A 26643-nucleotide genomic window follows, 5' to 3' on the forward strand; every position below is an offset into this window, starting at 1 on the left:
GGATTGTGAGAGGGATGTCCGACTGCCCATTTAGGCCCAATCCCGGTAGGCCTGGTCCCAGAGGGGTCCAGATTGGAGAGGGTGCAGGCTGGGCTGAGGGACACACCCCGCCCATGCACAAATTTCATGCACCGGGCCTCTTGTTAAATATATGAAGACATCAGTATCTGTTGACTTTAGTTTAGAAATGACCAATGGTGCTTGTTTAAGAAATGACAATATTAGGAAAAGTATTTGCAATGGTAAAGATAGTACTGTTTTGACAAAAAAAAAAAAAAAGAAAGAAAGAAAAGTATACCAAGGCCTTTTATGAAGAAGGTGCTCTGTATAAATCACAATTTTAATATTAAAGGTGAAGTGGCTTACTACTCACACATTCTTGATTCCTTCATCAGCTAATTTTGAATACCTACAATGGGCCAGGCACTTTTAGACACTGGGGTTACCTTAGGGAGCAAATTACACAATCCCTGCTCTCATGGAGTTTATCTTCTAGAGACAATACATGACAAGTTGATGTAGTATGTTGGAAGGTGAAAGGTGCTAGGGAGTTCAGGGTGCTTTTTAGGTACAGCAGTCAAGGGAGGAGGCATAGAGGTGACACCAGAGCCAACACTTGAAGGGGAGAGGTAGCCATGTGAATACCTGGGGAAGAATGTTCCCAGCAAAGGCAGCAGCAAGTGTAGAGAGCAGAAGAGGAAAGCTCTGAGGGGCAAGGGAAGGCATCCAGATCCTGGAATGCGCTGGGGCCATGGTCCGAACATAGGCTTTTTCTTCAATAGAAATTAGAGGACATTGGAGAGGTTTGAGCAAAGGGGTGACTTGATCTGGTGGCTGTGTAGAGTATAGAGGGCAAGGAGGAACTCCAGGTCACTAACCGAGAAGCTGTTGAGATAATGCTGGGAGAGATGAGGTGGCTCAGACCGAGGAGAAGCATGGGGGAAGGGAGTGTTCAGATTCTGGAAGTATCATTTGAACCCTACTCATTTTATTGGATTTCAGACAAAACAAAAACAAAACACCAAAACCCTGCTTTTTACCTGAAATACATGACTTCTTTCTTGTGATTCATATTTTATCCCAAAGCCTCTAAGTTGTATAAAATGCCAGATCTCATAGAAATGACTTTGAAATACAAGGTTTTGCTAGGCCAGCTTCCTCACATTCCTTTAAATCGTAAGGATAATCAGATTGCCCACAGATAAGGGGGGCACCACCGATTGGTAAGCCAGTAGTGAACACGGCCTAGCAACATAAACTCCTCCATGCTGGTTTGAAGCAGGACAGAGGCTGAGCTTATCAACCATAGGAGGCGGGGTGCTGAGTCAGAGAGAGCTGCATTCACGTCTCAGCCCAGCTGTTTACTAGCTCTGTGTCATGGTTGCACTTCTTGGCCTCTAGTTTTTCATCTGTTGGCCTACCTGCTAAGCGAAGTGGGGGAGGGTCATACATCTCAGGGTCTTCCCTGGTTTTCAAAGAAAGAAGGGCAGACAATGCCCTTAGAAATCATGGTCCTCCTTCCTTCCGGGCCGCCGCTGCGAGGAGGAGCCTCATGGTGTCCTGGTAGCCGGTGGGCCCAGCTCGTTGACCACCTCTCGCCTTCCCCTCTGACCTGTCATTTCCGCGGAGCCGGCCGCCTGCCCCAGGTGCTGGAGGCTGGAGTCCCGCGGTCTGTGCCGGGTCTGCGCACCAGCGGCTGCGGATGGGCCACTGTGGCAGCGGGGCCTGATCGCGGGCCCGGAGCCCTCAGGCTGGGTGCTGGCAAGATGGAAACCGTGCAGGAGGTGGTTTGGGCCAACGGGAGCACAGTGCTGTCCCCGCCCCTGGCTCCCAACATCAGTGTGCCACATCGCTGCCTGCTGCTGCTGTACGAGGACATTGGCACCTCTAGGGTCCGGGACTGGGACCTCTTGCTGCTCATCCCCAATGTGCTCTTCTTCATTTTCCTGCTCTGGAAGCTTCCATTTGCTCGGGCCAAGATCTGCATCACCTCCAGCCCCATTTTTATCACCTTCAATATCCTGGTGTTCATGGTGGCACTAGTGGGCATTGCCCGGGCCGTGGTCAGCATGACGGTCAGCACCTCGGATGCTGCAACTGTTGCTGATAAGATCCTGTGGGAGATTACCCGCTTCTTCTTGTTGGCCATTGAGCTGAGTGTGGTTATCCTGGGCCTTGCCTTTGGTCACCTGGAGAGCAAGTCAAGCATCAAGCGTGTGCTGGCCATCACCACTGTGCTGTCCCTGGCCTACTCTGTCACCCAGGGGACCCTGGAGATCCTGTACCCTGATGCCCACCTCCCAGCTGAGGACTTCAACATCTATGGGCACGGGGGCCGCCACTTCTGGCTGGTCAGCTCCTGCTTCTTCTTTCTGGTGTACTCTCTGGTGGTTGTGCTTCCCAAGACCCCTCTGAAGGACCGCATCTCCCTGCCTTCTGTGTGGACGCCACCACGTTCCTCTACTTCGGCTTCTTCGCACCCCTCATCTACGTGGCCTTCCTCCGGGGGTTTTTCGGCTCGGAGCCCAAGATCCTTTTCTCCTACAAATGCCAAGTGGATGAGACTGAGGAACCAGACATGCATCTGCCCCATCCCTATGCTGTAACCCGGCGGGAGGGCCCGGAGGGAGCAGGTGCTGCCAGCACACAGTTCGACTCAGCCAGCGGAGTGTCCTACCTGGATGACATCGCTTCCATGCCCTGCCATACCGGCAGCATCAACAGCACAGACAGTGAGCGCTGGAAGGCTCTCAATGCCTGATTGCAGCTGCCCTGGCTGGAAAGAGTCCGGGGCCTGTGGATGGCAGAGGGGAGAGGAGGCCAGGCAGTGCAGAGTCCTTGGAGGACAAGGCCAAGGACCTTGTGTGGGTGGCAGTGCTATGCAGGCTCTGTCCTTCCATCTGGGCCTCCAGTTGCCCTCAGCCATCTCCGCTTTAGCTGTTCCCCGCCTCCCTCTCCCCCCCCATTCCGTCTGCCCTTGCCCTGCTCCACAATGTGGTCCAGATTATGATCTCTCATGCTGGCAAGGACACCTCTTTTCTCCAAAGGAGAAAGCCTGGGCACCCAGAGCTGGCACCCCTCCCTACAGCACTTTGGCCTTTACAAAGCTCACTCTGGCAGGTGGGCTGAAGTGTGTATATTTTCTTGATCTATTTTTTAATAAAAAAAAAAAAGGAGCACAAAAAAAATAAAAGAAAAAAAGAAATCATAGTCTTGATGGTAGGTGTACTTTCTCTACCAAGGTATCATTCATTCCAGGCCTCTTTCTCTGCAGGCATAGCTGTTTGTATATACATTCAGACAGATCCATGTTTGTGCACGTGTGGATATGTGTGTGCACACATGCTTATCTCATGTGCACATAATTTCAATGTTTTCACTGACATGCACATCTGGAGCCACTCTTGCAGGATTTCTGTTTTGATTTGTAGGGCTTTTTGTGTGGCATTACAACAAATCCTCAGATAGCAATAGCTCAGTTAGCAAGGAAGTAGGATGTGTCTGGTACATATTATACATCAGATAAATATTTTTCGTATCATCCTATATAATAATAAAGGCTAATATGCAAATCGACTGAACAGTGGAATGACTAGTCGCTATCATGCACACTGACCACCAGGGGGCAGATGCTCAAGGCAGGAGTTGCCCCCTGGTGGTCAGTGCACTGCCACAGGGGGAGTGCCACTTAGCCAGAAGCCCTGAGCTGGCTCATGGCTGGCGAGCACAGCAGTGGTGGCGGGAGCCTCTCTGCCTCCATGGCAGTGCTAAGGAGCTTGGGCCTAAGCCGTCAGTCGGACATCCCCCGAGGGCTCCCAGACTGTAAGAGAGCGCAGGCTGGGCTGAGGAACCCCCTGAGTGCACAAATTTTGTGCACCAGGCCTCTAGTTTATTATAAACATGGGTGGTGTAGATTAGCTCTTTGTCCTTTACTCTTAGGCAAATAATTGGAAGGTTGTGATTAATGAAAAGAAGAGTTACAAGTTACAGTCACAGAAAGGAATCTGTGATACCCTTCTGTATCCTGCTATAAAAGTTATGATGTATGTGAAGATAAAGATATATGATCAATATGCTTAAGACTCAGATACTGCCCTTTTGTTTTAAAACAAGTTGAGATTTCTGTCTGGAGGGTGACATGACATCTGACTAGCTGAAGTGCCTGTCACTCATGGAAGGAACGTGAAACTCTCAATGGGCAGATTTCCTCAGGTATTTTTCCTGGATGGAGTGTTACCACACCTTTGCTAAATTTCTCTGAATAGGAAGTTAGCCACTGCCAAGAAAATACTATTTTAATATATTATTTATTAAAGTAATATTAATTGTTACCTTAAAGCAGATTAAGGTAAAGTAAGAACTACTTTCACACTGTCAGAAGTAATTTCTCTTATCGATGGGCTTGATATTCATCAATAAGTAACCAGCTCACAGAAATCAGTTTTTTATAATCTACTCATAAATCAATTTGATGGACTTTTTTACTTTATAATGAGCAGAATAGTGTGCATATCATAAGCAGTAAAATTAATTGTCAACTTAAGAGTCATGAAAAATTAATTTGGAATGAGTTGACATGTATCACATGGGTCATTAATTGCTTTGTTAGAAACTTGCTGATATTTCTATGATGCTACTGGGAGATAATAGAAGAAAATATATGTATATATCTTAAAACCCTTGTAATTTTTTAAGTGATGACAAAAGTAGGAGCATCTTTGTTCTAATATTTGATCTTTGACCCACTCTGTTCCCGTCCTAGGGCTCCTAAATCCCTTGGAATTTCCTGGGTGAGAGAAGTGTCTTGGTCCTAATGAAGTAACTGTTGGTGGGCTCCAGGATGGGGCCTGATCACTAGAAAGACTAAGCCATAATTAGAAGCTTGGTGTTTTCAGCCCCATTCACATCCTATGGAGCGGGAAGAGGGACTTTGGAATGGAGTTAATGATCAGTCATGCCTACATATACTACTATTTGTAATACCTTAAACAATTAAAAAAAAAAGTAAAAAAAAAAAAAAGCAATACTATGAGGTTCGGAGAGCTTGCAGGTTGGTGAACAGGTGGGGGTGCTGGGAGAGTGGCGAGTCGGCAAGAGCATAGAGGCTCCACACCCCTCCCCACATTCCTGCCCTACACATCTCTTCCATCTGGATGTTCATCGACATCCTTGATCATATCTTTTTGTAATGAACTGATAAACAGTAAGTAAACTGTTTTCCTAAATTCTGTGAGCTGCTCTATCAAACTAATGGAACCCAGGAGAGGGTATGGGAACCTCTGATTTAGATCCGATTAGTCAGAAGCACAGGTGACAACCTGAACTTGGTATGGGCATCTGACATGGGGAGGTGGGAGGGAAGTCTTGTGGGACTAAGCCCGTAACCTGTGGGATCTGACGCTGTCTCCGGGCGGGTAGTGTCAGATTTGAGTGAAACTGTAGGACACTCGGCTGGTGTCGCAGAGAATTATTTGGTGGCGGAGAACCACCCACACATCTGGTGTCAGAAGTGTTGTGAGTGTGGGAGTCGTGTGAGAATAAAGGGGATACATAGGAAGAGTAGTGTCTACTATATTATATTGCTAATGTTAAAGAAAAGTACCACACACTTTAGACAGGGTTATTATTACCATCACTTTTGGCAGATAATTAAGTTGTTTATCATTGAGCATTGGTATTAGAGTCTCAGGTGCACAATGAGTTGTATTTGGTAGTTGTCTTGTGGCCAGATAGAGTTAATGCAGTCTCCCTAGTGTCTAAGTAATTAAAGAGAATTTCGACGTGGAATTCAGTAATTTCATAGTGTAAAAGTTACCTGGAGAGGCACTTTCCTTCCCCAGAGCACACCCTTGCCTTTCCCATCCCCCACCCTCCCTTAAAAAAAAAAAAGTTACCTGGAGATGCTCTTATAGCATTCTGTAAGCTTACATATAATTTCACAAATGAAGGAATTTTTAAGAGATGCATAAACTTGTTAAAACTTTGAAGACATTTAACAACTTATTGAAGTCAGAAATATAAATTCTTAACTCTAAAAACACAAAAACTCAAAGGCTTTGGAAAGAATTCCTTATAAAGGGTTAATACTACATTGTTTGTTAGACTGGTACATGGAACACTTGTGATATAATTTCACCATTTCACCCCTGACCCACTGCCTTGATAAGTTTACCAGCAGTAGCACATGAAATTATGGATAGATGAGAGCCTCCTATTTATATTTATCTAAATGTAGCAGATAGAACCAGGTTTCCCATTTAGTGAAATGCCATTTCTTTTACAATTCGTTGGAGCAATAAACCTTTGCATTCCCATTTCCCCCAATCAGACAAATGAAGGAATTTGAGCTCAGAAAGGTGATGTAACTAGTTCAGAGTCACAATAAGTGGAAGAGGTGGATCCAGAACCCAGTCCTTGGAAACTGGTCCCTGAGTGTCTCATGTACAGTGGACCCTCCTTTGAATGGAAGGAATGAGTGAATGAACTATACGTGATCAGATCTGTATCGGGTACTCTGAGTAAGGTCTGCCTAGGATATCATCAACTGGAGCAAAAATTCAGCATTTAAAACAGTAGGAGGCTTTAGATAGTAATTTTAGGGAGAAGAAGAAAAGTATACTGACTCACATTCGACAATGCTAACTGTACTTTCCCTAGTATTGGTTGAAATTGTAGCCGTTGCAACCCTCACTACAATATTAGAAATACAGCAGAGATCTAATTTTTCAAATAGCTTCATTTTGTGGCGATGTTATTAAGCTACAGAGCATTGGCTCTAAGAAATCAATTAAAATTATGTTTTGATCTTTCCTTGTTTTTTGTTTTGTCCGTTGGTTGGTTGGATGTTAGGTTGTGATTTATTTATCCTTGTTTGTGGTCTAATAACAGTGCTGCCTAGGATATGGCGAGTTTGCTAATGATGCTAATTAAATTTACACATGTAGTGTTCTGTGTTTTATTTATCACTGATCCTCCACCTTGACGTTGAACTGCTCATTATACCCTGGAGCCCAGAAATATGCTCCCTTTCGTACATCAAGTGCATCCACTTAGCATTTAGAATTAGTGTGGGCTTAGCTCCCTTTAGACATTTTATGTTCAACTGAACAAAAAAGCGCAACTGAAATAGCCAGGGCTCAGGAGTTTTTATAGAGCAGAAATAATGAGCCCGGTTCTCTGACTCACAGGTCACGAGTGGACCCCACTGTCAGGTTAGCTAGAGAGAAAGAAAGGTAGAAAACCACTTTTTCTCGCTATTAGTTGGGGGCAGGTAGCCTCCTGGTCCTATCCCCAGAGCCTACTGCACACCTGAGAGCTGAGCTGCCCTCCATGGCCCTGTGCTCCAACTTGCCAACCTAATTGTTCAGAGAAGCTTTTATGATGCGGCACAGAGGGTTCCAGGTTCCGCAGGAGCCGGGGACCAGGCACAGCTACCAGACAAGGCCTCGCTTCCTTCGCTCCTCCCCTCCAGTAGATAGAAGGGGCTTCTCTGAGCTCCTGGACACTGGCAGGGTCTTTGTGATGATTATTCCAGACAAAGGAACAAGTGGGAAAGCTCAGGCTCCCGTTCTTACATGACTGAGACCTTAGGATGTTAGAGCAAAGGAGAAACTCTCAGGACCCTCTGATGGAACTTTCTGGATTTCGTTCACCCTCTCTGGAGACAGTTATCCACCCTAGGGTGTGGAACTGAAAGCAAATCAGTGAATTCACGTGATTAACAAACATTTTCAGGGTGCCACCTCTCAGGAGAGTGCAGTGGTAAGTATTGGGAACACAGAAATACAAGACATGGCTCTCTTTCCTTCAAGGAGCTCAAAGGATAGAGGGGTTCGGCTGGCCAGGGCCAAGCCTTCTGTAGGCCTCAGGAGGAGAACACAGAATTGTCTTATCTGCTCGTAGGTAGAGCCTGGAGCCCAGGCTAATATTTGAAAGGCAAGCTCATGAACTTCCTACCAAGCTCATGACTGATTATTTCCTCTTCCCACCTGAGATTCCTGCTGGGACACTTCTATGAGGATTGAATGCGGCAGTGGGAGGTAAGGCCACACACCTGATTGCCTATATCTAGCTCTGTTACACAGCCCCATTACTGGCATGAGTGAAAACAACTTTAATTGTCATTCTTTCCCGTCTTTGATCTCGGACCAGCCATTTATTGCCTGGTGCAGCTCATTAGGGAGCCAATAGGGTTGGCAAGAGTGCTTTGTGCTTTGGCAGGGAGAGAGAAGATGGGATAAAGGTCAGTTCTCCCAGCCACCATGGAGGCTGGATTCTAGCCCACAGCATTCCAGCCTGGAGCAGCTGAACTTGTGCCCTAAATGCACAGGACATTTTGGGAGGAGTTTGAGGTAGAAGACCTGTTGCTACAACCAAGTCTCTCCCTTGGCCATTACCAAATGGAACCAAAACACAGATGAATTTAGAGAAGGCTTGGGTGGAGGAGGACATGGTTCAAAGGTTAGGAACAGAGGCCTACGCTTAAGTACCAGTAAAGTCTCTCTCTGGCCCCTTCCTGAGCATTGTCCCAACAACCATGCTATCACAGCCTTTCTCTGAAATCAAGGGGTCCCTCTCCCATTCATTCCATGGAAGGTTCCTGGGAAGGGGAGTCCCAGCAGAGGTGGCCTCTCTCTTTGAGGACTGGCACCAATCTAGGCATGCAGCAGGCAGCTAACGCAGAATTGGTGGGAACTGTCCACTGCACTGTAACCGGGACATGCTAGTAGGCTGGTGAGAAGCCTCCATTGCAGCAGAGGTGCTGCCACGATCAGATGGTGGAGCTGGTCAGTTATGAACGGACGCCTGGCTTGGGAAAGAAGCTGAGCCCTTTGCTAGAGCAACAGGCACGAAGAGTGACCACAGCGATGCCATCTAAGATGAATCAAGGCTAAGAAGAGTGTGCCCCTCCCCCCCTGGGCGCACAGATGCAAAATGAGCTTGAATAAGGAACACTGGACTTCCAGGTGGTCCCTGGAAGTGGGTGGCCAGTGACAGTGTGAGCCGAGCACCTTATCCTCAGGTCCCCACAAAAGGAAGCAGTGGCAAAAATGTGCCTTGTCTGGCACAAGGTAGCCCGTTGAGTGCTGGCATGACTCCCCCCACTGAGAGAGGAGAGACTGAGCCTGTGGCTCTGAGATCTCCAACCCACAGGGTTTCTTATCCACCCGCCCCCCACCCCGGGGAAGGGGAGATTGTCTCTGTCACTTCAGATGCACATCATTGAAAATGAATGAGGTACCAGGAAGCAGTATCTGCTACTTAATTGTACCTTTATTCTGAATATCCTTTGCACTTTTTTTGCGGGACCTCAACCCTGACCTGGAGTTTTGAGGTCTGGCCGAGCACACCAGGGAAATGATAGAAAAGCAGATAGCTGTTCAGTGTGGTCAAGCTGGGTAGAGATCCACACATGCTTTGTGGGAGCACACACCAGTGACACCTAATCCAGTGTGTGGTGGGAGATCCGATGTTCTCAGCTCCTGAGAATCATGAAGAACGAAGGGGAGTTATTTAAGAGAGGGTCGCTGGGGATGGGTGTGTAGGATAAAGGCACTCCAGGCAGAAGGGACAGTGGGAGTAGAGGTGTGGAGTTCGGGAAATCGATGGCTGAGTTAATTTTAGACTTGATAAATGCATCCCAAATCTTTCAGGGACAGTTTCTAGAGAGAACTGTCTATTAACGCATTCAGCCACTCAATAGACATTTATTGAATGCCCACAGTGTGCAAGGCAAAAGACATTAAAAGATTCATAGGTTTGTTCTCTGTCCTCAAAGAACTCACAGCTTAGCAAATATAATTTATAAAGAGACAGGTGTTATGATAGAGGTTAGAACAAAATGTTACAGGAACATGAAGAATGGCGTGATTACTTGTGATTAAGCAGGTCAGAGAGGCTTTACAGGGAAAGAGATTTTGAAATTATTAAATCAAACGGGAAAGGACCATTTGTATTGCCAAGATGTTTGAGTACATCCATAGTTATTTTAGTTTGCCCTAGTTGCGAAAATGCTTCGACAGTTGAGATGCTTATAAATTAGATGTTAATTAATGAAGTGAAAAGGATGCAGAGTCAGATTTATTTTAGAAGAGCAGGGTAGAATTCAGCTCCTTAGGAAAGTCAAGTTATGCAAATGAAACCAACTGCATTTCTAAGAGAATTGGAAATGTCATTTAAATATGTTAAGTGTATTCTAACAGTGAATATTTATAATGTCAATAATTTTTCTGTTTAATTAACCATTTAAAATAATACATATTTAACATCATGCATTTATAGTTCCTTTTTAAAATAATTTTCTCAATATTAATATTTTCTTCTCTTGTGCATAAATATAGTGTATTTGCTATAGCAGTTTCTCAAACTTGATGGACCCTACGCTGCTTGTATTTTCTATCCTTGCTTTATAACAAGTATTTTTATTGAGTTATAACATACATGCAGGTATGTATAAAATTTTTAAGTGCATAATTCAATTTATATATATATATGTGTGTGTGTGTGTGTGTGTGTGTGTATGCAACTACCATTCAGATTAAAAATAAAATATTTCCAGCATCTTTGAAGGCTCCTAAATACCCTCTCCCAATTAATATTCAACCCTGCTGAGTTGACAACTGTTCTGATTCTCTCACTGTCGATTAGTTTTGCCTTTTCTTAAACATTATATAAATGCAACCATATGGGACATATTCTTTCCAGTGCAACAGCTTTTGTTCAACATTATGTCTCTAAGACTGAACCATGTCAGATGTAGTTTACCTCTTTTCACTGATGTGTTGTTATATTTTATTTATGAGTATACAAAAACTTACCTGTGTCTATTGATGACATTTCAAATTGGGAAAATCTCTTTCCCTGTAAAACCTTTCTGACCTGCTTAAATCATAAGTAATCACTCATATATAATGTCTTATAGATATCTTTTGGAGGACATATGCACTCATTGCTCTAGAGCAGTGGTTGGCAAAGCGCAGCTCACGAGCCACATGCGGCTCTTTGGCCCCTTGAGTGTGGCTCTTCCACAAAATACCATGGCCTGGGCGAGTCTATTTTGAAGAAGTGGCGTTAGAAGAAGTTTAAGTTTAAAAAATTTGGCTCTCAAAAGAAATTTCAATCGTTGTACTGTTGATATTTGGCGCTGTTGACTAATGAGTTTGCCGACCACTGACCTAGAGTAAATAAGGCTGGCATTACTGGGTCATAGGTAGGCAGGCATATATGGAACTTTAGTAGATGAGAAAATCAATTCACTTGAAAGCACTGGAGCAAAACCCTGGTCCACCCACCACACCCCTCACCCCCAGTTTGGAACTGCCATGTCTCTCCCCTTGACCTACTTTTTATCACAACTCCAACACACACACACACACACACACACACACCCAGAGAGAGAGAGAGAGAGAGAGAGAGAGAGAGAGAGAGAGAGAGAGAGAGAGAGAGAGAGATGGGACACTAGTTCCAATGGGAGGTTGGGTTTTCAGTTATCTGTTCTTGTTGGACTGTTCCTTCCTGTCCTTACTAGTGAATACATCTCACTGTACATGTCATTCCACTCAGCAGGACTGAAGTCCAAGTGGCAAGAAGCCTAATCCTGGTATATTTTACAATTAGATACCCCTAGGAGTTCAATAATTTTAGTTCAATCATTAAGATGGACATGAAAAAGGGTCCAGATGAGTTGCCCCTCTCCAGGTCTCATTCCCAATCCCAAGGACACCCCGGTTTCTGGGGAGGACTGGATCTCCAGTATGTTGGGGTTTTTTCTGTTAGACTTTTTCTGAAACATTACCACTGATGGTTGAACAGCATCCTCAGCAGAGCAATTCTGGTAACCAGTTTATATCTATTTGCAAAAGAAAAATGAAGAAATACAGAGAGAATGACCTGAGCTGAAGAAATCGTGTTATTGCTAATCTAATGTGTAAGGCTCATCAACCTGCCAAGTGCTTTTTAATTTTTTTCCTCCCCAAAGGGCTGTGCTTATTACCTTTTCACACTTCATCAGACACATTTCCTACTTCAAGATTATTCCTCAGTAAGTTTAAATTTGGGAGACATTTTTATTACATAGTAATGTGATCTGATTCCAGCCTCTTCTAAGGCTCTGTACCTAAGTTTGTTTTTGTGTCTGCTTTTTGCAGGGAGACCCCCAAATGGGATGTTGTAGGCCTGCAAAATCCCGGGTTTGCCTGGTGATATGGTACATGAAGGGCCTGGCAGAGGGCCTGGCTCACACGAGGTCCTCAGTAAGTGGAGGTGTTCACTCTTCCTCTGTCACTTCTTCAAATTCATATCTCTATCTACCCACTTCTTTGTGTTTTTTTTAAATATATATATCTTATTGATTTCAGAAAGGAAGGAAAGAGAGGGAAAGAGAGATAGAAACATCAATGATGAGAGAGAATCACTGATCAGCTGCCTCCTGCACAGCCCATACTGGGAATCAAGCCTGCAACCCCAGGCACGGGCCCTGACGGGGAATCTAAGTGTGACCCCCTGGTTCATAGATCCCCTAGTTCATAGATCGATGCTCAACCACTGAGCCACGCCAGCTGGGCATTTTCAGTTTCCCAATCTCTAGCTCGGTGACTGTCACCAAGACACACTTTTAAACATCTGTTGAATGACTGCTAGGAAGCAAAGCAGGAGGAAAGTAGAACTGACTTGATGTTTTTCTTCTCATACCACCAAGTAGCTGCCTTTCATTTGTTTTAACTCCAGCAAATGCAAACAATCTTCTCCTGCTGGATAGCACAGCCTTCTTGTCATGCAGACTGTGGTTTTTAACGGGCAGAGTAGGAAGTGGGAGGTAGGAATTTTATAGGGTAATATATTCTTTCTGAATTTGTCAAAAAGCTGGCAGGAAACAACAATATGTTAATAAATGCAGTCTGTTTTGTTGACTATGAAGGTAATAGGCTGACCTTTTGAGAAAAACCTTCACATCTTAAAAAAAAAATTTAACTGGAAAAAATATGAGAACTTTAATGCTTCTTTACTCTGTATAGCATATATTACATCCAAAAATAAACAAGCTTTAGACATTTGCAAACATCAATCAATATTCCTAGATCCCAATTACTACCCTAAGTAAAATCTTTTAAAAATGACTCTTTTTTCAAACTACATTTATTCAGAAATGCCATGAGCACCATCTCAGCAGAATACAAATTTGTTTTTACATTTTTTTTAAAGCTTCCTCCTACCTCCATTTCTGGGATTCCCCATTTTTTTCCTACCATTTATTTCACCTTAATCTTCTTTATGGACTCCTAGTATTCTTTTTATTTTTTAAATCCTCACCTGATGATGTTTTCTATTTTTAGAGAAAATGGGAGGGAGTGAGGGAGGGGATGAATAGGAAAGAGAGAGAGAGAGAAACATTGATGTGAGAGAGACACATCAATTGGTTGCCTCCTGAATATGCCCCAGTCTTACATGCCCCAACCTGGCAGGAATCGAACCTGAGACTCAGGTTTGAACTCATGACCCTTCAGTGTGCTGGCTGACACTCTACCCACTGAGCCATGCCAGCCAAGGTCCTAGTATTCTTTTTCCCTTTAAATTCTGGTATTTTCTAGGCTTATGTATGGGGGTTCTTTTTTTCTACGTTCTCCCTGAAAAATTTTACCCACTTCTCTAGCTTCCACTGTGGCTAGGGTCTTCAGATCTCTCCCTCCAGCTGCAAGCCCTCTCTTGATCTCCTGAGCCTGAGACCTGGCTCCTGGAAGTCTAGGACACAGATTGCAGAGGCTCATGGATCGTGGTCAAGAGTCATCTGGTTTGCTCTAGCCTGTTTGGCTCAGTGGATATACACTGAGTGGCCAGATTATTATGATCTCTGAACGCATAATAATCTGGCCACTCAGTGTGTGTGTGTGTGTGTGTGTGTGTGTGTGTGTGTGTGTGTGTGTATTAGAGGCCAGGTGCATGAATTTGTGCATGGGTGGAGTCCGGCCAGCCTGGCCAGGGGGAGGGGACATGGGCGGTTGGCCGGCCTGCCTGCTGGTCCAACTCCTGGTTGAGGGGACAATTTGCATATTAGCTTTTTATTATATAGGATATACACTGAGTGGCCAGATTATTATGCGTTCAGAGATCATAATAATCTGGCCATTCAGTGTAGTGTTGGCCTGCGGATTGAAGGGTCCCAAGTTTGATTCTGGTCAAGGGCACATGCCTGGGTTGCAGGCTCGATCCCCAGTGTGGGAGCATGCGGGAGGCTGCCTATCAATGGTTCTCTCTCATCATTGATCGTTTCTCTCTCTCTCTCTCTCCTTCCTTTCTCTCTGAAATCAATAAAATATATATATATATATATATATATATATATATATATATATATATATATATATATATATATATTTTAAAAAGAGTCATCTGGGCTAAGATCTCGGAGGAGGAGTGCTGTGTTCTAGTTGTAGCGTTGCCAATCAAGCCACTGTAGAGAGAAAGATCTGCAAAGCTAACGAGCTGCACTAACAAACTTCCTCGTGGTGTAATGATGTAAAGGTGGTAATACTTCCGATTAGTTTCTATAATGGAAAGCGGTAACATTAAAATGAATTAATTTTTTCTGTTTTTACTAATTGAGTTGACTTACCCCCATTAGTCTGTATGAGAGTGGTTTTTACTTGCACTCTTTCCCTTCAAAGTGAATTTTGTATTTTCTTTTAAGATTTATATTTAAAATGTTGTACCTAAAAGACCTATGAAACATAACTAAGCTAAGGACATTGTGTCCCATCATTAAAATGATGTACAAACTCCAAATTAAAAGATAACTCTTCCATTCCAAAAACTCTAATAGTATTTTATCTGATTAAATTCGGGTCATTGCAAAAAGTTCAATAAAGAATATTTTCTATAGCAAATTGTACTTTTATTTGATGATTAGTTCAATTTGTTTCATCCATTTTAAATGTTTGTTCTAGCATCTTCACATATATTTATAGATGTTAATAATCCTGACAACCTATGGAAATAAATGTCAGGTGGATTATAATTTGTTGTAAAGGATCTTTCCCCTCTCTATATAAGGTTTGTCACTGTCACATCCCCACATTTCTAACCTTAATTATTTTATGATTACTACCCCAAAATCCATGAGGCAAGGGAAAAGAATCACAATTCACTATCTTCACCAGGAGATAAAATTTTCTGGCATAGTCAGCCACCTGTCTTTGTTATACTTTCTTCTCCCTATGATTCTCCCTTCGGTGGAACAGAAGTTTGGTACCAACCGTACATCATAATGCTTCAGAGTATGAACTCTGCAATCTGAGAGTTCAAACTGAACTCACACTTACCGGTCCAGTGATCTTGCTTTGGACAAGTTATTTAACATATCTGAGCCATCGTTTACGTACCTTATAAATGAGAATGATCGTGTGCTCTTGTGAGAATTCAATGAAATAATATGTGTAAAGTATCAAGCACAAGGCCTGGCACAGGGTGAATCTGAAATAGATGGTAGCCATTATGATTATTGCTGTTATTTTTGTACCCGGGAACCAGTAATCATTATCAGAGGTAAAGGCGGCAACAGCTGTACCAAGCACCCGTTCTTGGTACAGAAACGTGCAACTTTGGAGTTGGTCCAGATCATTCAAACTGCCCCTGCGAGTCCTGCCCACTCCAAAGGTAGCCTCATTCTCCTGACTCATAAGGAGCTCGCTCATTCCACAGGTGTTATTGAGGGCCTATTTTGTTCCAGGTATTAGGGGAGGTACTGAGGGGGCAGGAGTCAACAGGCAGATGGTTCTGAAATTTGACTGACTCTTGCTTCCAACCACGATGGAGTAACTGGGACCAAGCTAGTGCTAGTACTGCAAACAACTAGAAATTGAGTCAAAATACATGAACCAACTGTGTTCAGACATTGCCCAGTAGGCAGTGCAGCGGAGTGATGCCTGAGAGAAAGGAAACGGTAACCGCATGACTGCCCAGCTCTCTGCCTGGAAGCCTGTGTGGGATTGTGCTTCAGGGAAGGAGGGCCAGGTGGGGCACCATGGTCATGTTGAGCTGGAGAGACAAGGGCCAGTGTTCAAGGAAGCTGCGGCCGCTGGAATTTGCTAAGAGCTGGAGAAGAGGGAGCTATGCAGAGAAAGAGCTTTAGGAATTTGCAAATGGATCCTTAGGAGTCTTTAGCTGAATACAGAGCTGCACATGTACAGAGTGAGACTCTAGGAAGCTGGTCAAAAAACACTAGGGAAGGAACAGCAAGTAGGGAGTTAAACACTGAACAAATACTCGAGTGTCCACAGAACTAAGAGATGTTTAAATTCTAACCAGCCAGAGCGGGGATGCCTGGTTGAATGTCTGAGCATTCAAAAGAGACACCAGAAAGGCCACATTTAAGGAGTTGGGCTAAACTTTTTGAGAACTAAGACTACTCTAACAAAGCCTAAATATAAGCCTCAATGACATCAAGTTGATTCACAGGTAAATTATCTTTCTGATAATAGAATATTAAATAAAGGAATAACTCACCATGCCCAGTATCTAATAAACGATTTGAAGAAGCAGAAATATAGAATCCACACCCATCAGAAAAATCAATAAATAGAAATAGATCCGAGATTAGTAAACAAGGACTTTGAAAGAGCTATTATAAATCTGTTCAAGGATTTAAAGAAAAGCATAAAAATAGTAAAACCTAATATAAAGAGATGCACCTAAATAAGGCAATGGAGGAGATAAAATGGAATACTAAAAAGAACTTAGTCCAAAAGAAAGAAGGGGAGAAAAATGAAACAAAGCACAGATGAGGCAAATGAAAACCAAATATTTAGTTGGTAGTATCAAACCATAAAAAAAAAAAATGTAAAATTACGCCTTAGCTGGTTTGGCTCAGTGGATAGAGCGTCGGACTGTGGACTGAAAGGTCCCAGGTTCGATTCTGGTCAAGGGCACATGCCTGGGTTGTGGGCTCAATCCCCAGTAGCGGGTGTGCAGGAGGCAGCCAATCAATGAATCTCTCTCATCATCGATGTTTCTATCTCCCTCGCCCTCTCCCTTCCTCTCTGAATTCAATAAAAATGTATTTTTAAAAAAATGTAAAATTACATTAAATGTAAAACGGACAACTCCAGGTTGAAAGGCATAGATTGCTAGACTGGCTAATGAAAGTAGAACCAACTCTAAGCTGTCTACAGAAACTCATTTTAAATATAAAGACTCAGATAGGTTATAAGTAACCAGTTAGAAAAAGAGTTACCACACACCTACTCGTCATAAGAAAGCTGGGTATTAACTATGACTATATTAACATCAAACATATATATGGGGTGTCTGCTGAATTATCTTTTGACACATCTGACTCACAAATCCTTGAGAGGTATTTAAGTGATGGCCTGATGGTTATACTCAGGTCTGATGGCCTAATGGTCATACTCTAATAGAAATTAAACTTCTTCTTCAGGACATAGTCACTTACAGAGTTTCAGTAAACTGTGACTTTTTAGACTGCATCATGTGAAAAAGCGAGGCAACTGCAAAAGATTTAAAAAGCAAACAAAAAGCAAGCAGCTGCAGCCCAGTTACAGAACAAAAGCGAAGAGGAAATCACGTCTGCTCTGGAATTCCATGTTGAAGAACAGTCCTGAGTGAAGAACAGGTGGTGGTGCAGAAGTGATTCATTAGCTGCTCTCAGCATCTGTGGACTGCTCTCCAGAGCCACTCTCCTCTCTGCTATGTAATTAGATAGGAGGGGGGTGCCCTCGCAGAGAGAGACTTGCAGAATGCTTTATAACTTGGGCCTTTCGCCAAAGTCAAAATAGCACTTGGGGATGGCTGCAAGCCGCACATGAAAACCTTCCCATTCAACCAAACCAGGAAATGGCTATTCTTGTCCCCTCAGAACCTCAGCTACTGAGTAGTGGGTAACATATAAACAGAGGCAAAGGGGTGCAGGCTCATTTCATGCACCCCTCCCAGAAAGACCAGCATGCCAATCAAATGGAAGACCAAAGATGAATGGGTACAAATATATGTTCCTACATTTAAAAATAGGAATAGGAAATTAAATTAGATTTATAGAAAAAAAGCACATTTGATGACAAAGTGATCTTGTATATGACATCTTTAGGCGACAAGCGATGAACCACAGTGGATGGAAAGTAAGTGTTTGGCTATCAGAATAAATAAAATATTTAACAAGTTAAAAAATATCCCCTGCCCGGCCGGCATGGCACGGTGGCTGAGCATCCGCCTATGAACCAGGTGAAGCACGGTTACAGTGCCTGCAGGGATAAGACATTCTCTTGGTTTGCTTCGCACCTCCCCACAGTAACTTTCCATCTCTGCCACAGGAGTGTCTGCCTTCACCCAAACTGAAAGCCGCCTGAAACTGCCTGGAAACACCAGTCTCTTTGGTCCATGCTAGAAACTCCAGTTTTAAAAAACCCAATGCCATGATACTTTCATGTTCTGCACTGAGTAAAAACTGGTGGAATTATGATGTTGACTTTGTGCTACTTTGAACATTTTCATCCTGATGGATGATTCACTTGATATGGCTAAAAGGATTGTTCTTTGTATTCCCTGTTATGATAAATTTCAGCTACTTACTCTCTGAGTGAATGGTGTGTAGAAGTGATTGGCAGATATAACAGACCTCACCATGGCAACTCTCCCTAAGAAAAATTGATGGCTGAGCAAACTGAAGATTTGTGTTAAGAGAATAATAACCCCAGGCTGTTTTTCCAGGTCCTGTAAATTATTCAGGGTTTTAGAGGAAGGATAATGAATCAAAGTCTTTATTAGTTCAGAAGGGTTCCCCCACAGAATATGTATTTTTCACTTCACTTTGTTCTTTGACTGTCACATAGTTTAGCATAAACAATTTTTTTTTCCTGTGGGTGGCATTTGGGTCAATATCTCTGACCGTATATGAACTTGGTCAGTGCTAGATTCTAGCCAACACACCATCTGGTCAAACACTGAAAGGCTCACACCCTCTTTTCAAAGTGTTTCCCTTACAAGACCAGCTACATAATTTGAGGTTAATAATATGTGGGCCCATCTGTTGAAAATTACTAAGAATTTCAAGACAAGGACAGCAGAGCCTTAAACCAAACCATGGCCCTTCAGCACAGCTGCACGGTCCCACACCCATGAGGCAGCCAGCTCCCAGCTCCTTGCCCTCTCCTTCCTTCATTGAGGCTGATGTTTTCTCTCCTGATCATCAGAGTGTGAAAGTCGTTAGAACCTTCCCCAAGTAGTAGAATCTTACTTAAGTCCTCATACTTGAGGACTGTTACTAACCAGCTACCAGAGACAGTCGGATCAAAGTCAAAATGAACTCTCGGGTTTGCATTCACGTCTGATCAGCTCCTGATTTACTCTTTACTCTCAGGGAATACTTGATCTTTAGTTAGTAAATCATTGCACACATTAATATTAAAGGAAGTTTCCATATATAAAGCTAATCTGGAATGGAGGCTGCGTAGACGCTTGTGAAAGCTGACGCAGAGAAAGAGAAATGTGTGGTCAGATTGGTGACTAAAGAGACTTGCTGGGACCAGAGATTACAGCGAGAGAAAACCTGTTCAGAGACAGTTCACTTCATGTCAGCACATGAGGGATAAGTAAGGATTAGTTAGAGACACCTGGTGGATTAGCAGTAAGGTATCTGCATGAAAACACAGACGTATGGCTAGTAAGCCTGAGACCCAAGATCCCATGAGTAACCACTGTCCCAGCAGCTGGAGAGCCTGGCCACCAAGTCAGAGAGCAGCGTCCCTTCCCCCGGGGAGGTGTCTGGGTAAAAGTAGCGGTCACTCATGCAGGACTCTTCCCAAGAGTCACAATACCATGAGGGCACCAAACCAGAGGCGGCAGCAAGGTATGACCGTGACAGGGACAAAAGCCAGAGGAGCTCATTCTGGAATATACAGGAGGAGAACCCTGAAAAGTCTCAGAAAGAGCTGTGGGGATTCTTCAGAGTGGCTATTACTAGCCATCAGTCAATCTGACACTAAAGAGGAAATGTAACTGTATTATAGGGGCAGGCTGATGAGGTTCGTTGGAAAACAAAACATTATGTAATGATCAAAATCCTCTCCCCCTGACTATGGCTATGGGCACCTGACTCACGCTTGGCCAATCACAGTGGGCCACACCTCAATGAGACTAGTACAGGTATGAGCACATAACTAAGACCAAGCCAATTAGAATACGTCCTTAAACTTGTTTGAGTCTGCATCCAAATAAACAGTAAGAAAAATGTTTATAATGTAACTAGAGGCCTGGTGCATGAATTTGTGCACAGGTGGGGTCCCTCCGGGTGGCCTGCGGAGACTGGGCCCCAGCGTGCACCCCAGCCTCGCAGCCCCGCAGCCCCGCCTGGCACCCCTCCTTGGCCTGGCACCACCCCCTCACCTGCTCCACCATCCTGCCTGTGGGATGATCGATCAGGGCCAGGCCCCCAACCCAGCTCCCTTATTGCCTGGGAGCCGGGCGGTGGCCCCACCCTCTGCTGCCACTGCTGGTGGCAGTCTGCAGGGCAATTGGCAGGGTGATTGGGCCCCCACTCACACCCGCCTTGACCTGGTGCCGCCTGCTCACCTTCTCCACCATCCCACTACGGTCCCGCTCTCATTGGGGCCGGCAGCGCCTCTACTACATGCCCCCCCTCCCGCCCCCGCAACTGCCAGCGCCATGTCGCCATGTTCTGTGCCACCCCTGGTGGTCAGCGCACATCATAGCGAGCAGTCGAACGACCGCCCAAGGGGACAATTTGCATATCAGGCTTTTATTATACAAGATTGGGGACATCTAAATGCTGACTGGTTATTTAATAATAATATTAGGGAATGACAATATTCTGGGTGTGATGGTAGTATTATCCTTATCCTCTAGGTGTACATACTGAAATACTTATGGGTGAAATGATTTGAAATCTGATATTTGAATCAAAATACTAAAAATAATTCAAGGGGACGAGGATAGATGAAATAAAATCATCCATGTTGAAGCAGGACGTTTGATACATTTCATTGGAGGTGGTTACACTATTCTACTTCTGTAAATGTTCAATTTTTTTCCATAATTATAAAAGAAAAGAAATTTCTGATGTTTTATCTACTGAAGCTGGGGGAGAAAATTTCTGTTTCCTCCTAGATCATGGACTACGGGCAGCCCTCTTCTCCACTGCTGGAGAAAGCCCATCTGTAGTAAATGACCTGACCATCATCCTCCAGGGGAGATTGGGACAATGAGTGGAGAGTGAGAGAAAAGGTGCAAAGATAAAGGTGGTTTTGCAGGATTTTATTTCTTCACAAGGAGAGGTGATTCACAAATGAAGCTGATGCCATGTGATCCCTTTGCTTAAAATATCCATTGTACCAGAACTGTATATATCCGTGCATAGAATACAATACTGGAGGATACACACACACACACACACACACACACACACACACACACACACATATATATATATATGTGTGTGTGTGTGTGTGTATATGTATATATATATATATATATATATATATATATATATATATTACTAGAGGCCCGGTACACGGAATTTGTGCACGGTGGGGGAGGGTGTCCCTCAGCCCAGCCTGCACCCTCTCCAATCTGGGACCCAGTAGGATCGGGCCTAAACGGGCAGTCAGACATCCCTCTCACAATCCAGGACTGCTGGCTCCCAACTGCTCGCCTGCCTGCCTGCCTTCCTGATTGCCCCTAACGGTTCTGCCTGCCAGCCTGATTGATGCCTAACTGCTCCCCTGCCAGCCTGATTGCTCCTAACTGCCCTCCCCTGCAGGCCTGGTCACCCCTAACTGCCCTCCCCTGCAGGCCTGGTCACCCCTAACTGCCCTCCCCTGCAGGCCTGGTCCCCCTCAACTGCCCTCCTCTGCAGGCCTGGTCCCCCCAACTGCTCTCCCCTGTAGGCCTGGGTCCCCTCCAACTGCCCTTCCCTGCAGGCCCGGTCGCCCCCAACTTCCCTCCTCTGCCAATCTGGTCACCCCTAACTGCCCTCCCCTGCAGGCTTGATCGCCCCCAACTGCCCTCCCTTGCAGGCCTGGTCCTTCCCAACTGCCCTCCCCTGCTGGCCATCTTGTGGCGGCCATCTTGTGTCCACATGGGGACAGCCATCTTTGACCACATGGGGACAGCCATTTTGTGTATTGGAGTGATGGTCAATTTGCATATTTCTCTTTTATTAGATAGGATATTTAATATGTTGAGTTTATATTCTATATAATAAAAGGGTAATATGCAAATTGACTCTAACGGCAGAACGATCGGGAATGACCAGTTGCTATGACGCACATTGACCATTAGGGGGCAGACGCTCAACGCAAGAGCTGCCCCCTGGTGGTCAGTGCGCTCCCATGGGGGGAGCTCTGCTCAGCCACAAGACAGTCTCACAGCTGCAAGCACAGCAGCGGTGACAGGAGCCTTTCCCGCCTCCTTGGCAGTGCTAAGGATGTCTGACTGATGGCTTAGGCCCATTTGCCCCGGAGAGCGTGCCTAAGCTGGCAGGTGGACATCCCCTAAGGGGTTCCGGACTGCAAGAGGGCGCAGGCTGGGCTGAGGGACGCCCCCCCCCCCCGAATGCACAAATTTTTGTGCACCGGGCCTCTAGTACATATATAAAATACTGTGTTTAAATCTTTAGTCCGACTGGACTTAATTTCAGAACATGATGAGAAGTATGTAATTTTTTGTCCCAAAAGAATTATCCCAGCACCATTTATTGAATAAGTTACAATTTTCTCACCAATTGGATATGCCACTTTAATCAAATCCCAAATACTCAGATCTATATGATCTATGTTCTTCTGGTTTGTATGTTTTGGCACATGTTTCACACTGTTTATTATGCTAGATGGTGTAATACAAAATCTGAAAGATTCTCTTATAAAAGTTACTCTCATTTTTTAGTATTTAAATGCCGTATTGCTATTTATTATTTCAGATAAAATTTAGGATTCGCTTATCAGCTTTTTAAAAATTCAATTGAGCTTTAGATTGTACTTATATTACATTTATGTATTGTTTAGGGTGATTTTAAGGACCTTGAACAGTTTAATAAGATTTCTAAAAATTACATAGTTTCTATACAGGCCTAGATAAGAGAATTCAAAATGCATAACACTTCTGTTGCTTTCTGTGTTTTTTTTTTTTTTTTTTTTTTTTTTTTGTGTGTGTGTGTGTGTGTGTGTGTGTGTGTGTGTGTTTGTAAAAACTGCTGTGACATTTTAAGATACTGAGTTCTTAATTTGATGTTTTTACTATATTGTTTGTATGAGGTTGTCCTTTATTTCAAATAGCAGGGTTATGCAGAGTTTTCCCATCAATATAACTTTATTTCACTATTGGTTTTTATCGGTATTTATTCCTAATGCATGTTTAAGTTTCTGAGAAATTTTATCAAGGCCAGGACCCATATTTATCATTTGATTCAAGGCTGAATTCCAAGAGAAGGCAAGGATGCAAGTTTGGGAATTAGGCTCCCCCTGCTGGTGGGTTTAGCACCCTATCATGCATCTTATTCTCGGTCTTTTGAAATCCAATTGTTTTACAGCATCTTGGACCTAAGAGACTGAAGTGTTTGCTAGATGGTCCACATGTATAAGATTCATTGATATAAAATTTAAAAGACAATATAATTAATTCTAAAATGCACAAGCCAGGAACTAAGAAAGTAAAGAGATCACTATAATTTGAAGACAGTGTTGCGCTGGTAAATGTTTAACAATCAGCTCTCTGAAAAGCACTGATCTGTGGTATCTGCTAATTTTTGTGGTATAAGTACTTCCACTATGGCTCATTTCAGGTTAATGATATGATCTCACGGAGTGTGGCATTGGGAAGAGATGCTCATAATTGGTTCTAACAAGCCAGCTCCAGTACATCCTTGGTTGAGGATGTGGGAAGGCTTGAGCTGGATTTTATTCTGCATAGGATATGTGAGAGGCAGTAGTGCATAGATAACCACTCCCAAAACCAAAACAATAGCAACAAAACAACAACAAAGTGCTTTAAAGTTAGACAGGTTCAAATTTAAATTCCATTCCCTTTCTCTGTAGCTTTGAGCAACATGCTCTTTGAATTTAAGTGTTCTTGTTTCTAAAATAAGTTGATATACCTACCTTGCAAAATTATTGTAAAAATTAAATCATATAATGAATACAAATTACCTCAACAGAACATGCATTTCTAATAAATGGCAAGTTAACTATCCATCTCTCTATATAAAAGGCTAATACGCTAAGTGTCCCTCCACCTGTCCAAATGGTTGCTATGACGTGCACTGACCATCAGGGGGCAGACGCTCAACACAGGAGCTGCTGAGCTGCCATGACGTGGCAGTGGTGGTTCTCGGGTGACGCACCTCAAAACTAGAGAGGAGGGAGCCTGATTCCTCGCGGGCCACATGATTCCACCTTTGGCTGTGGGTTATGTTGTTGTGAGGGCACTGTCTGCCCGAATCTGGTTTACTACATACATGCGTTTGTGTTCCACATCCTGTATGACAGCAACTTTGGGATGTCGGAGAGCCAGTTTTGACCCGGTCCCCACAGGCCAGGCCGAGGAACCCCACCTGCTGGAGGGACCCTGCTCACTACACAGATACTGGGGAGATACCGCGGGAGGTTGGCTCCAGGCGTGTCCAGCCCATCTCTCCCAGTCCCACCCTGCAGGCACCTTCTAATTTCCTTTCAATGTGCATGAATCTGTGCCCCAGGTCACTAGTGTACACATAAAGGAAGAAAGACCATCTGGACTGGAATAGAGGATAACCAGACACATAGACGTTTGTCATGTTTTGTTTGTTTGCTTATTTTGTTCTTTAGATTCTGCATATAAGTGAAACCATATGGTATTAGACTCATAGATACAGGAAACAAACTGGTGGTTGCCAGAGAGGAGGAGGATCGGGGGTTGGGATTAAGAAATACAGATTGGTAGTTACAATATAGTCAGTATAGGGAATATAGTCAGTAATATTGTAGTAACTAAGTATGGTGCCTGGTGGGTACTTGAAATATTGGGGGGTGGAGTGTCACATTGTAAATTATATGATTGTCTAACCTATGTATTACACCTGAAACTAATATAAAATAATATTGAATGTCAATTGTAATTGAAAAATAAAATAAAAAATAAAGATGTTTTTCATATACTGAAACCGGGGCTGCTACACTGAACAGGCATGTCCTCTGATGTCCGAGTTTCTAGTCTAGGAAGAGTGGTCAAAACCAAAAGAGTGGTTTTGGTTTTCTGCATAAGAAGCAAGATAAAAGGGTTATTACTTGTCAAATAATGGAGAACTTATATTCTAGGGAAGTCTGGACCTGGCCCAATGACAGAAGAATCAAGATATACCTGCCTCTTTGCCTCATGCTGCTGGGAGGGATTTCGGTCGGGGAGGAGTCTTTTGAAGGTTCTCACTGTATGTAGGCCTCTTGATTCCAGCTGTCCACCTGACAAAGACCCCAGGCTTCCCTGTCTCCTGTCTGTCTAGGTATTATGAGATGCCCTGAGGACCGAGGAGATGCGATGCCCTGAGGACCGAGGAGAAGCAGACCGCTGGGTTACTGAGATGAGCAACCAGGCATGCGGCCAGAGCATAACCACTCAAGCTTGCCACTGTTTTCAGCTCTAGCATCACTTCTGAATTTAAAAATGAAGTTGTATCTTAGCCCTAGGTGTTTCAGGGGGAAGACTATCAGATTACCTACGCCACAAGTAGTAAGGACTCATAACAGTTGTCAAATAGGTCCCTTTGACCTCCAGTCCTATATGCCAACCATTCCCCAATTCTATCAACTAAACTCCCCATTTCAAGCCACTCTCAAATCCTTGTCCTCCCACTCAGCTCCCAAACTCCCCCAAATCTTCAACCTAGTCCCCCCATCCTATCCAAGTCCCTTTCATCCAGCCAAAACAACAAGCCCTCACCCTGAATAACAACCCACAATTCAAATACCCTTGGTGTGACCAAGTCCACAATAGTAAGTGCTTTTTTTTTTTTTAGTTGAAGAATAAAAGCAGAATAAACAAGCCATAATCCTCACAAAAGTCTTTTAAATGGCTTAAAAAAACTCATTTACATATGATTTTGTTTAAACCCTCTCGTACTGTTTCTAATATTTTTTTAAAAAAACAACTTAAACCTAAAAGCTTCAGTAATTAAGAACAAAAACAACACCCCCAAATCTCATTGCAAAGGAGAGAGAGAGAGAAAAAAAAAGATGGCTTATTATTTTCCTATTGTGAAAATTTCTGTGATGGTGAATTTTATGTGTCAGTTTGGTTAAGCTATAGTTCCCATTTGTTTTATCCAACACCGGTATAGATGTTGTTGAAAGGTGTTATTTAGATGTGATTAACATTTAAATCAACAGACCTCTATAACATTGAGGTCATCCAATCAATTGAAGGTTTTAAGAGCAGAAACTGAGATTTCCCAAAATGGAAAGAATTCTCCTCAAGACAGCACTAAGGAAAACTCGTGTTCCACTCTGCTGGCCTTCAGAATTTGGACTCAAGACCACAACATCAAACCTTGCCTTCATTTTGAGCCTGCTAGGCTGCGCAATAGAGTTTTGACTTGCCAGCCCCCACTATCATGTGAGACAATTTCTTAAATCAATTCTCTCTCTGGTAGATTTG

At 43.7% G+C, this 26643-nt stretch overlaps 1 protein-coding gene across 1 annotated transcript; it reads left to right on the forward strand.

Moving 5' to 3' along the window:
* Window positions 1-1766: 1766 nt before the first annotated feature.
* On the forward strand, window positions 1767-2827 carry LOC308244590 (transmembrane protein adipocyte-associated 1-like; the record flags this gene model as incomplete). The annotated part of the gene is given in 2 exon segments (XM_080660730.1): window positions 1767-2433; window positions 2436-2827. Coding segments are annotated over 2 exon segments (993 nt in total). The 3' UTR covers window positions 2762-2827.
* Between the last annotated feature and the right edge of the window lie 23816 nt (window positions 2828-26643).

This window comes from Plecotus auritus (assembly GCF_963455305.1).
Source record: "Plecotus auritus genome assembly, chromosome: 3".
NCBI lineage: Eukaryota > Metazoa > Chordata > Mammalia > Chiroptera > Vespertilionidae > Plecotus > Plecotus auritus.